The following is a 13525-nucleotide window of genomic DNA, read 5'->3' as shown; positions in this document are numbered from 1 at the left end:
TAGATTGATTACTAGTTTCCACTTAAGCAGTCTTCTCATTATGGTTTAAGTAGTGCTTTCTAGTGTTAGATGAATTAGAAAATAGTTTGAGAAGGAACAGCTTGCAGGTGCTGTCCTACTCCCTACCTCCAATATACTCAATTGCCTCCCTTCCAAGGATAAGGCAGTGAGGGGGAGATAGGGGTTTTAAGTGCTTTACAACTTTGTACAGCATTAAAGGTCAGATGGTGGATTTTCCAACCATGGCTGCCCTAGTACGTTGGTGAAATTTTCTTGCACTCTTCCAGATACATAGGTATGGAAGAAGCGTTAATATTGGTTGTAACCTCCTTCCATTGCCCCAGGATGCTCTTCCAGAGGGCCTTTGGTGCTCACTGGAAAGAGGGATTACACACGCGCCCCCCCCCCCCCCCCTTTGTTTTGCTTCCTTAAGCGATTCTGCCTCCTTATTGGAGAACCAAGCCACTCTTTGACTTATCCCACTCCTTCCTAAATATTTTCACCAGAAGTTTGCTTCTTGACCAACTTCTAACAATCTCATTGTTTGTCCTTTAAACTGTTAAACTTTAAATTTTGCAGCAACACACCATTTCTCACTCCTCAAGATTCTTGGCAATTGCCTCTTGTATTACAATTTGGCTGATTGTAGAAGTTCCTACTGGGTCAGCACAATATATGTAACAGCAGATGCGATTTACAGGTAACTGAAAGATCTACATTCTATTGTCTTATCATAGAACACAATTAACTGCCTTCCCTTGCCTGAGAGTAATAGCTTGAATAGTAACAAGCAGAGTGACCATCTCAGACTTTTCTTTTTCTCAGAAACAACTGAATGAAAAGTCTCTCAAGGGACAGGTGTCCCTCTGATTTTTTTTTCAAATCTTACCTTAAATGGAGTATAAAGAACAAAGCCAGAACTAGTCACAACTACAGAATTTTATTACTGTAACTCTAAGCTAATAATGAGCCAACATGATTTCTAAACAGGTTTTCTAAGACCACACGATCTCAAATTCCATCCTCAAAAAAAGGAAGGTTTTTGCTGATTATTTCCTTACATGGTTAAAACTAGGTTAATCAAAGTGGCTACATAAACACTTAAAATAAGTTAAGTGAAATATTAATTTGTCCAAGAAATGATCAGTTTTCTAATGAGGAAATGGGATTGTTTCATACAAAATGAGCTAGAGAGCATTTTAAATGCATGTAAGTGTGTTGTGCAAAAATGTTTTTGATAATCCAGTAGAATAAGCTGTTTTTGGTAGAGTCTCTGTATTAAATATCTACATGATAACTAATAATCAAGTTCAATACCTCAAACCGGGAACAGCTTCAGTTTACCTATGTGGACTGAGGTAGAGGCTCCAGCCCATTTCATAAACTAAGCAAATTAGCCAGAATGATCTGATACAATCAGGCCAGTTACACATGTGTAAATAATACTAAACCTGTCCCAGTACAACTTTGCAGTTTGGAACAAAGGTTTGTCCATGCATTGTGAGCCAAGAGGAAACCTTTGTTGCAACAATGCTTTGCCAGCACTAAGAGGACTAAAGGACTTTCCAGTTGTTGCAAATTAATTTTTGTTAACAAATACATAATTGATTACCACAGGATATACAGTAGGTCCTTGTAAGATAGATTCTGGGAGTTCAGAATTCACATTATTAAATCCAGTTTCGTAAATCGGTTTTACCTAGGTTTGTGACTTGGATCCTTGAATCTGACTTATAAAAACACCACAAAAGTAACAATGAGCACAGATTACAAAAAATGAGGACTAGATTGGTTTCTAACAGGAACAGCCGTGACACAGGGGATCACTATTACCTGTGCTTTAGTATACCACGGGGTCCCACTAAAAATTCATGGGGTAGGAATTGGTGTATGTTGTGCTCATTTTTCAGGTGTAGCAGTGAGGTTGCCTGTGCCTAATCTGTGCAGGCATTGGTCCTGCTACCAAACCCTCGGGATCTATTTTTTTTTTAAGTCATCCTGGGAAGACACCTAAAGCAGGCACAAAGCCCCTTGACCATGTAAATTGGGAGACCAGTACTTGTTAAAGGACCCCTTTTCACAAGCTGGTCACTTCATGAGCATGACAAGACATTGGGCCTTCCCCGTTTAGGATTCTGCAGCAGCCTTTATGGCTGCCAAAGTTAAGTTATTTAATTTTTTTTCTGCAGAAGTGTTCCACTGACTCTACAGGAGGCACAATCAGCACCCTGTAGCCCACCTCAAAACGATTGACCCCCACCACCCCCCCCAACCTTTACCAGAGAGTCACTGCTGTCGAGACAGGCAGTCCAGAATTGTTTTCCCATGGGCTGAGCTGCCAATGGAGACGCAACCAGTGCCAGCAGCTCGCCAATTTCTATCAATCTGAAAGAAAATAGATCTAGACTAATTTCTACCCCCATTGTCTATTTTTTACAATTAATTGTCAAAATAATACAGCAGGCCTCAAATAGTTAAGTGTCCAGTACCTAACTGATTCTTAGGACTGGTACTAGCTATGCATGAAACAGGTACCTCTAGCGCGTTCACTGAATTGTATAAACCCTCACACTACCTTAATCTCAAAATATTTTCGAATGAACACACAAAAAATTAGTCTCTCCAGATTATTCTCGACTACTAGAGAAGCAGCATTGGTACCCATTAATCTCTTAAGCTAGGTGAGCTGGTCTCTTCCATTCAGGAAAAAGCAAGATGCTGAAAAAAATTACAGTTGTGACATGCAAGGAAACTAAGTGGAATCAGTGTGTGATGGAGAACACTCAATCTAAATGTGAATCAAGATGGTTTCAAGGGTAAGTTTACAGTTGCAGTAGTTGAAAATGAAACTAGTGGGCAATGATTGCAGACTTTGAACATTTCCAATGTCCAAAATGCATTCTTTATAGCACAGTAACTAGCTGCACAGTTTAGTTTGTTTCCACTGATTTTGCACATTATTTAGAATGATTATTGAATAGCTGTTTACTAGTTGGACACTAACACAATGTGCAGCAGAGATCTTAAGAGGCAATGAGAAGTATTTGTAGATTCTACCGAAACAAAACTGAAACTGTTCTGCTTACAAATATGCCAGTAAATGTAACTTGTTCTACACCACTTGGACATTTCCACTATAAGACCTGCAAGATAGAGCAATGTATTGTTGCAAGTTTGCGTGATGCAGGTTCATGCATATACCACATCACAGAGAACCAATTACAGTCATGTCATCATGAGAAGGCAGCAAGTTGATGAAGGCAGAATCACAGAAGTAATTTGGGCATTGTTGTCAGCTATTGTTCAATAGTATTAGGCAAAGGCAAAACAATACATTTTCACTTTGCTGTAAAGGGATTACAAATAGGGAAAAGGAAGGGAAAAAAGCTTACAAAATACACATTTTTGATTTTCATCTCCTTTGGAGTTAAAATTTGATCAAAGGTGCATCTTTAATGTTAACTGAACTAGAACAACTGCAATGAGGTGGACCTATTAATGCATTGCATCTGAAATCAGAGACTATTAAATAAACCAATCATATTTCTGTTCCAAAGTTCAAAGATTGGATATCTGTAATCTCCATTGATAAATGCAACAAATGGTATGGTACTAAGTTATTTGATCCTTCATCTGTGTTGAGTTAGCTGATCTTAGTCTGGTGGTGGTGGAAGTACTTCTACTGGTCTCAGTACCTTTGGATTTAGGGAGAAGGATTAAAAGTAAACCATGGTTCTTCCTCCGGGTAATTGTTCATTGATCTCTGTTGAGATGTATGCATACATGGACACTGGGTAAAGACAGGATTGTGCTTGGATGGGGTCCTGACTGGGCTGCTGATACAGTTTAATAGGCAGTTGTGCGAGATGCCAAATTGCCAGCAATTTCAGGATAGGAGGAGATGATGATTGAACAAGAAGTGTCAATTTTTGTAATCGAGCATAAAATAATAAAGTATTAAGTTGTGTGAAAAGGTTTTAAATAAAAAATATTTCAGCAATTTTAGTGAGGCAAAAATATATGTTCTATAATAGGGATGCTATCAACAAAATGTGATCGAAGGAAGTGCATGCTATACATAAGAACTTTAATATATAGATGAATAGATGTTTGATAGTGAAAATGTACAGTCAGCAAAACTGTTAGTATGTACAGTGTTTCTAAAATCAAGTAACAGTATTTGATGCACTTTTGTAAATCATTAAATATACATTAATTTACTGGTCTTCAACCTTAAAATTCTGTAAACACAAATGAAGGTTACTTATTTTTATGTAATAAAATGTGTTTGCAGTAGTGTAGAGAATTACTTTAAATTGCACGTAAGGATGTGGCATTGGGTCCTGATAAGGCTTACTCTTCATTTTGCAGGTAAGGGATGGTGGTGGTTTCAAATTAAGGCTCAAGTTTCAGATTTAAACAAGCATCATCCAAAGTATTCCCCCCGCCCCTCCTTTTTCCCTTTATAATTAAAACAGAGATCATCACCAGAAATTTCTTTGGGAGTTCTCCCAACAGACCACTGGCGCTTCAGTGGGAGAAACTGAGGAAATTCCCAGTGTATGTGTCATGGATTCATCTGATACAGTGCAGCCCACAAACACATTTTCAAGCCAAATTCACCGATCTGTCAGAATGATAAAACACCAGCACTACTTGCAATTTGGCACACTATTCTTGCAAAAAAGGTCATATTTCATATTCATTATGTGTATATCTAAAATCTTTCTCAAAGTTACCCAACACCCAAAGTTATCCAAGACATCTGACTTATCTTGAGTTTGACAGATACAGTGGAGGCATGGTTGAAAAGGTGCATGTGCATCTGTTTTTTAAATTTAGTTCTGTTGTAGTGTTTCATTAAGCACTAGTTGTTTAAGTTCTTCCAATTGGAATACGAAAGAGGTCATTTTGAAACCTGTGCAAAGATAATAAAAATAAAATGGCTATAAAAACAGCTACAAAACTAATGGAATACAATACCACTCAATATTTTAAACAGACATGAGGTAGTTCTGTTGTATTAGAGAAAGGTGAGAGTATTATAAATGCTACTCTAAAACACACAGTTTCACTTTATAACATAAAGAGAACGTCCTCTCAGAAAATAAAACATGGTCATTCCATCACAGAGGAGCATGTACCTGAAATACTAGATACAGAAACCCGATAACTGATCACAGGCTCTTTTTGATCCAGTGGTGTGTTAGGATCCTTGGTAACTGTTGGTGTTAGGCACTCGCAGAGTGTGTAATTGCAGGATAAACCCCAGTATTTGTGAAAGTCAGTGTGTTAATGATTGTGGACACAAGTCTTTCTCAGATGCTGAGGTAGTAGTGATACTAGAGGCAATGAAATGATGAGCAGCAACTTCCTCGCCTGCGAGCAAAGGCTGGCATCTAGCAGGGTGTGTTTCTGCGTTTTTCAGGCATGATGACTCAGAGTTTCTGTTTTTTAAACCATTAACTGAACTTTTCCAGCTCTCAATGCTCTGAAAACCATTGATGAGCCCATAGGATTCAACTGTCTTCATCTTACTACTCATAGTTTTAGAATGCAACAATGAGTTGTCCTGTGGCTCAGTGATATCCTTGTGCTTCTCTGCATCGATGCAATTCATCACTTTGTTTGCAACAGCAGACAAAGAATTCTTGCAAATCTCAAAAGACTGACTCTCTTTAGCAGACAAAGCAAGGGTACACTTGCTCTGAAGATCCTCATTCCAGTCTTCAGCTGGTACAACAGTGCACTCATTCTCAAGGTTTTGCTTACTCTTCCAGTCTTCAGAAGATAACATAGGAATATATTCACTGTGAAGATCATCTGTGGATGAAGCAGAGATGGACTTATTCTGAAGATCTTCCTTACTCTGCCAATCCTGGTCCTCGCAAGTGGAGTTTCTTTCTGATGCTGATAATACAGAATGAACAATAACTTCAGCTTCAACACGATTCAGACCTGAAGGTGGATGTTCCTTCCTTGCTGCACCCTGCTTGGGAATTGTAAAAAGAAAAATTACTTCACTATTTGGATTCTTCCACTCTCAGTGTGAAGCATCATGGTTTATAATTGGATAATTTGACACAGCATGACATGACAACCTGCAACAAATTCACAAATTCCTTGAATTTCTACAGTTACTGCATTATTGTATCATTGTTGCCAAAATGCCACAAGCAATGATAATGCCAATTCGGCATGACAATGTATCACTTTCCCTACTTATATGTCCAATAAGCCAAATTGAGCTTAGCTTCATAGTAACACAGAAATTGCTAGATGAAAAAAGACCAAGGCTCATTTAACTCACCTTCTACAATGATACAATGAAAGTAGTTTTTTTATTTGTTCCTGGGATGTCAGCATCACTGGCTAGGCCAGCATTTGTTGCCCATCCCCAATTGTCCTTCAGAAGATGTTTATGAGCTGCCTTCTTGAAGTGCTGCAGTCCAAATGATGTAGGTACACCCACAGTGCTGTTAGGAAGGGAGTTCCAGGATTTTGACCCAGTGACAGTGAAGGAGCGGCGATATAGTTCCAGGTCAGGATGGTGTGTGGCTTGGAGGGGAACTTGCAAATGGTGGTGTTTCCATGCATCTGCAGCCCTTGTACTTCTAGGTGGTAGAGGTCACAGATGGAGGCCACGAATGTTTAACATGGTGGATGGGGAGCCAATCAAGCAGGCTGCTTTATCCTGAATAATGTCAAGCTTCTTGAGTGAAGCTGCACTCATCCAGGCAAGTGGACAGCATTCCATCACACTCCTCATTTGTGTCTTGCAGATGGTAGACAGGCTTTGGGGAGTCAGGTGGTGAGTTGCTCGCCACAGAATTCCCAGCCTCTGACCTGCTCTTGTAGCCACAATATTTATATCAATGGTAGTCCCCAGGATGTTGATGGTGGGGGAATCAGCAATGGTAATGCCGTTGAATGTCAAGGGGAGATGGTTAGATTCTCTCTTGTCGGAGATGGTCATTACCTGGCACTTGTATAGCACGAATGTTACTTGCCACTTATCAGCCCAAGCCAGAATGCTGTCCAGGTCCTGCTGCATTTGGGCACGGACTGCTTCAGTATCTGAGGAGTCGCAAATGGTACTGAACACTGTGCAAGCACCAGCAAACATCCCCATTTCTGACCTGTTCACCTATGCTTAGTTTGGGTTCCACCAGAGCCACTCAACTCCTGACCTCTTAGAGCCTTGATCCAAATAGGGGCAAAAGAGCTAAATTCCTGAGGTGAGGTGAGAGTGCATCAAGGCAGCATTTGACCGAGTGCGGCATCAAGCAGCTCTAGCAAAACTGAAGTCAATGGGAATCAGGGGAAAACTCACCAAAGGTTGGAGTCATACCCGGCACAAAGGAAGACTCTTGTGGTTGTTGGAGGCGAATCATGTCAGCCCCAGGACATCGCTGAAAGAGTTCCTCAGGGCAGTGGCCTAGTTCCAACTATCTTCAGCTGCTTCATTAATGACCTTCCCTTCATCTTAAAGGTTAAAACTGGGGTTGTTTGCTGATGATTGTTCAGTACCATTTGCAACTCCTCAGGTATTGAAGCAGTCCGCGCCTGCCTGTTGCAAGACCTAGGCAACATTCAGGCTTGGGCTGATAAGTGGCAAGTTATATCCGCGCCACACATGCGCCAGGCAATGACCATCTCCAAGACGAGAGAATCTAACCATCTGCCCTTGACATTTAACTGAATCCTCCATCATCAACATCCTGGGGGGTTACCATCAACCAGAAACTTAACTGGACCAGCCACATAAATACTGTGGCTACAAGAGCAGGTCAAAGGCTGGGAATTCTGCCCTGAACAATTCACCTCCTGACTCCCCAAAGCCTGTCCACCATCTAGAGGCACAAGTCAGGAGTGTGATGAAATACTCTCCACTTGCCTGGATGAGCGCAGCTCCAACAACACTCAAGAAGCTTAACACCATCCAAGACAAAGCAGCTCACTTGATTGGCACCCATCCACCATTATAAACATTAACTCCCTCCACAGTGGCAGCAGTGTGTACCATTTACAAGATGCACTGCAGCAACTCGCCAAGGCTCCTTCAACAGCACCTTCCAAACCCTTGACCTCTACCACTTGGAAGAACAAAGGTAGCAGGTGCATGGGAACAACACCACTTGCAATTCTCCCTCCAAGCTACTCACCATTCTGACTTGGAACTATATCGCTGTTCCTTCACTGTCACTGAGTCAAAATCCTGGAACTCCTCCCTAACAGCACCATGGGTGTACCTATACCTCATTAGGGTTGGGTAATAAATGCTGGCCTCGTAAGCAACCCACATCCCAAAATGGAAAAAAAAATCCACGATCCTGTAATTCTGGCCTCTTGAGCATCCTAGATTTTAACTACTCCACCATTGGTTGCCAAGGCTCCAAGATCTGGAATTCCCATAAACTTCTCTACCTCTCTTTCCTCCGTTAAGACGCTCCTTAAGCCTACATCTTTAACCAACCTTTTGGTCATCTGCCCCAATACCTCCTTATGTGGCTCAGTGTCAAATTTTGCTTTATAACTCTCTTCTGAAGCACATTGAAACGTTTTAGTATATTAAAGGTGCTATATAAATATAAATGCTTCATTTACTCCCAATCTGGTGATCTTGGGGCCATGTTACTGGGCATTGGGGTTACAATACAACCTGAAGAATATAGCTTTTCACATTTTTGTATGCTTGTCTCATAAATGACAACCAAACATGGTATTTTCTGGAGGTTCTCCAATCTATATTGAACAGTATCAACACCTTAGGCTTCCAGGAACCTAAAAGAGAAAATAACCTGGACATGGCAGTTTAAATAATAGAATATTTCCAATTTGGGGGGGAGGGGGGGGGGGTCTCCCAGTCATATGTAGATCTTCTATCAGTTACAGTGGACGATTAAAATAACAGAACATTTAGCTTCATGTTCTCATTAACATTATGCCAAAACGAGGTATATGATCAACTCCATAAACTCAAGCCTGCTATTTCCCACCCTGAAATGGTTTCTACATTTTTACCTTGAAAACCTCTTGATTTCAAATTACTAGTTGAACTTAACTGAAGGAAACCACAAGGAGCTGAGATAGGGATAATCAAGAACATACCATAATACTGTCAAAAACAAAATTTCCATGTAGATCATCTTCACTGGTACCAGGGTTAAGTTTTAGTGGTTCTTTTGTCTTGCAGGCTGAATCTGCACTGCTATAGCAAATTGCATCATTTGCCCACTTGTGATGAACAGAGCCATTCCAGGCAGACTTTTTGGAGGGTAGAGTGGAAATGAAGAGAAGAAAAAATCCATCACTCATTAAAAATTAAACAATTAAAAGGAAAAAACCAGGAAAGATTTTCAAAAATTGCACCTCTAGCAACTATAAATTCTTTATGTTAAAACTAAGTTGAAATTTTACCTGGTGGCATTTTAGCTGTCCTTGTACCACAGTTTTCCTTGACAAGGACTTTCAAATTTGCCTCTACCAAAAAAACCTTCACTTTTATTACAGGAAAAGTATCCTAAATGTTAAAATACACAATTTAGCACTGGGGATTACATCTAGGGTTGCCTGAAACTGAGCACCTACAAATGTGAGGTCCTGAGATGTATCAGTTGAAACTGTCCTTGGGTGCAAAATAGAGAAATCAGTTCTCCAAAAAGCTGTGAGCACTTACAAAATGCAGATCTTTCAGGCTGTTAACTGGAAAAGTCTGACAAGCCAAATTGGAGAGATGTGCAACTGCTTATGTTTTGAAAATCTGCCACTACAAACGAGAATATGACTGGGATGATAGTATTTCCTTCTTTGGCTCAGTGTCCATTTGTTCTTGTATCTCCGTGAAGTACCTTGGAATATTTGTCTATGTTAAAGGCACTATATAAATGCAAATTGTTTAGAATAGCCTGGCTATTAATCTAAGGTTGAAAGCAAGTATCCTGACAGATGTTTCCTTGGGTATTGAATTGGAGAAACGTTATGTTTTGGGCACATGTCTTGAGGTCCACTTAGTAAACCAGTTCCCTCAATAAACCAGTTCCGAAGAAGGGTCACTGACCCGAAACGTTAACTCTGCTTCTCTTTCCACAGATGCTGCCAGACCTGCTGAGTGATTCCAGCATTTCTTGTTTTTGTTTCCCTCAATACACTATTTGATTCATTTGTGGCACAGTGCTTTTTGACCTACTCCATCTGATTTGTTCAAAAGGCATAATATTAATTTGAAGGAAGACTGGAAGGGTACCAGAAGATCCTAGAAGTAAAATCCCTTCTATTCTTAGACTGCTGGTAGTTATGCAGGCCATGTTGCTTGAGGTACCGTCCACTAGGAAGGCTCTCTTCTGGTGGATGATGATATAAAAAAGCTATTTCTGTGTAACAGCTGTGTGGTGGAGCTATTTCTTCTGAATCAATTATTCACAAAATAAAGCTTAGGAATCCTGCCTCACTCTAAAAGGTCAGCCAGCTGCATAGTTTCTATGGCTCAGAGATTAGCAGGATGGTCCTTCCTGTTCCACAGCTCTAACTGGTTCTCCAGAGATCCCTTGCAAAGAGTTCATTCACTTCCACTATAATGGACATTAGAACAGGACATTGGAAAGTCTTATTTTAGTTATTATCTGGTGGGAGTAGACAAAACATAAAATAATGAGAGGGGCTGCTGAGTTAACTGACCCAGGATATGAAGTGAGTCTCCTGACTCAAGTAAAGTGTGCCTGATCATATCAGATATAGAACGGTTTCAAGCTTTTGTTTGTTTCTTACAAGCTGCCAACAGAACATCCACCTGCTCACTGAAGTGCGTCTTATCAGGTGAAGGGAATCTCTTAGCAAGTTGGCCTGAGTGTCTACAGGAGGCCAGAAAAACAGTGCATGAACCAACAGCAGTACTTAAAGCGCATGGGGTAGGGGTTCATGGAGCAACTTTACAAACTTTGAGATGCATGAAGAAAAATAAACAATGGCATTTTCATTATTCCGCCCTTGAAACTTAAGGGCAGTATAGTTGTGGGCATAAACTACTCCTTAAAGAAAGAAAACATTTTTGTTAGAAGAGAAATACAGGACAATTTTATCACCAGAATGCGGATGGATTAGCACTAGTAAAAGAAAAGCATCTGGAAAAGAGGCCCTCTAATGCCATATGGGAAGGGAGAATATCAGCAATATAATGGTGTCAAAAGTATCTTAAGAAGTGTTATTCTCTTGATTCTCCTGGTTAGTTTCCTGAACTGACTTTTCATGTTCTATGAGAAATAGGTGAAACACAGAGGAAGGAACATAATTAACTCCTCAGCAATGTTCCTACTCCTTCTCTGGTAGAAAACAGATGTAAAAGTGAGATATAGTGGGCTACCAATATTTCAGCTGACCCCTATTCTCCAATTCTACATACTTCCATATCCTGCTATATTCATTTGATGATTTAACATGACAAAAAAATACCTTTAATTTTATCTGAATGCCATCATCTGGAAGACTGGTATCCATAAAGATTTGCATCTCAGCGAGTTCAGTTATCTTGGTAAGTGTCAGGGACAGATCTTCAGCTGGAGTAGACATTAATGTTTCAAGCTCATGTGCATGGGGAAGGGAAATATTGTGAGCTGAAGAAGCTTTCCTTGTCCTGCGATAGTGAGAATGTTCAGTGGTCATGTGGGAATCGGGGCCTGAGGAACCTTCTCTGTTAATGAAAGGATTTGTAATGTGAGCCATTTATACTCTTTTACTTCAGCATCAACTAAATAACAAAAACAACCGCTAGAAGATTACTTATTAATCTTTGTGTCCACAGCTGTCCTTTCTTCTCTGATGGGACTTTGGTTATAACGAAATAGAACCCATGAAAAGGATGTTTACTTTTAAATTGTATACATACAAACAGGATGGCACACCATGACCAGGCTTTTGCATGCTGGTTAGTTGAGAAATGCAGAAAAGAGTCTTAGGGAGCTAAAATTCCCAACAGAGGAAAAATAGAGACTCATATCAGGCAACTCTTGCTCTTGCACTAGCATAGGAAGAGACTCATGAACATGCGGTCCACCACACTTCTCAATCATTAATAACATACAAGCTGGACAACGAGAAAGAAGGGTATGGTGGAAAAAAAAATTACAATCATGATATTCTTTAGAAGTACATTTCAGAGAAAAGGAAATTAAGTTCCAAGCAACCTTTTAAAAGTTTTGCTCACAGATTGAACTGTGCAGAGTGTCTTTCACCTCTAGAACTCGAGTCAGACTAGTGGATTAAAATTCTCTGGCATATCAGCGATCCAAGTGGAATTTGGCTTAGTCTTAACACAGTGCCAAGTGAGTGCAGCTTCACAGCACAACACTATTCACAATTAAATTGGTTCTTATCATTCAGAGTCCACAAGAACGGGATGTGCAGTGGACTTGCTATTCTGTGATTGGGCTCAAGCTATAACAGAAAGGAGGAGGGTGTAGATAATTTTTCCTCTCGCCACTATTTGTAGTAAAATCATAAACGTGTTTATATTTGTGTTTATAATGTGCTATAGAGAGAACAAAAGGAAATCTTCTCCAATAATGGAACAGTATATCAGCTGCATTATACCTGACCTGCGTGCTTGATACTGATCTGCAAGCAAAACGCAGGAAATTGTTCATTTACATTCCCCAGTACTGACATCATACATCTTGATGAGCATGTACATTTACTTCAAATAAAAAGCAGAAAAAGAATAATTTTACATAATATTTAGGCACAATAGTAGTTAACATATTTCAATATTTAACACTATCTGCAGTTATCATAATTGTGCAGGCAGTCAGTTGCATTGATTTTCTATTGTTAAATTAGGCCTGTACAATAATGTACAGCAGACGTGGTCTCTTCAGACTACTAGAAAAGATCGGATGTCCACCAAAGCTACTAAGTATCATCACCTCATTCCATGACAATATGAAAGGCACAATTCAACATGGTGGCTCCTCATCAGAGCCCTTTCCTATCCTGAGTGGTGTGAAACAGGGCTGTGTTCTCGCACCCACACTTTTTGGGATTTTCTTCTCCCTGCTGCTTTCACATGCGTTCAAATCCTCTGAAGAAGGAATTTTCCTCCACACAAGATCAGGGGGCAGGTTGTTCAACCTTGCCCGTCTAAGAGCGAAGTCCAAAGTACGGAAAGTCCTCATCAGAGAACTCCTCTTTGCTGACGATGCTGCTTTAACATCTCACACTGAAGAATGCCTGCAGAGTCTCATCGACAGGTTTGCGTCTGCCTGCAATGAATTTGGCCTAACCATCAGCCTCAAGAAAACGAACATCATGGGGCAGGACGTCAGAAATGCTCCATCCATCAATATTGGCGACCACGCTCTGGAAGTGGTTCAAGAGTTCACCTACCTAGGCTCAACTATCACCAGTAACCTGTCTCTAGATGCAGAAATCAACAAGCGCATGGGTAAGGCTTCCACTGCTATGTTCAGATTGGCCAAGAGTGTGGGAAAATGGCGCACTGACACGGAACACAAAAGTCCGAGTGTATCAGGCC

At 40.3% G+C, this 13525-nt stretch overlaps 1 protein-coding gene across 5 annotated transcripts in view; it reads right to left on the bottom strand.

The window, feature by feature from the left end:
- Positions 1 to 2285: 2285 nt before the first annotated feature.
- igdcc4 (immunoglobulin superfamily, DCC subclass, member 4) overlaps positions 2286 to 13525 on the bottom strand; it is a 118154-nt gene continuing 106914 nt past the window's right edge. For 2 of the 5 annotated variants that reach the window (XM_068018035.1, XM_068018033.1), the window contains exons 18-20: positions 11449 to 11686; positions 9112 to 9267; positions 2286 to 5992 (exon numbers count right to left, since the gene is read on the bottom strand). In XM_068018035.1, coding sequence (XP_067874136.1) covers positions 5285 to 5992; positions 9112 to 9267; positions 11449 to 11686 — 1102 coding nt within the window. In that variant the 3' untranslated portion in view covers positions 2286 to 5284. The remainder of the gene's footprint in view (positions 5993 to 9111; positions 9268 to 11448; positions 11687 to 13525) is intronic. The other 3 variants (XR_010969728.1, XM_068018034.1, XM_068018036.1) reach the window with 3 other exon arrangements.

The sequence above is a fragment of the Heterodontus francisci genome, chromosome 38 (genome assembly GCF_036365525.1).
Source record: "Heterodontus francisci isolate sHetFra1 chromosome 38, sHetFra1.hap1, whole genome shotgun sequence".
Lineage (NCBI taxonomy): Eukaryota > Metazoa > Chordata > Chondrichthyes > Heterodontiformes > Heterodontidae > Heterodontus > Heterodontus francisci.
This window is presented reverse-complemented; position numbering and strand designations above follow the sequence as displayed.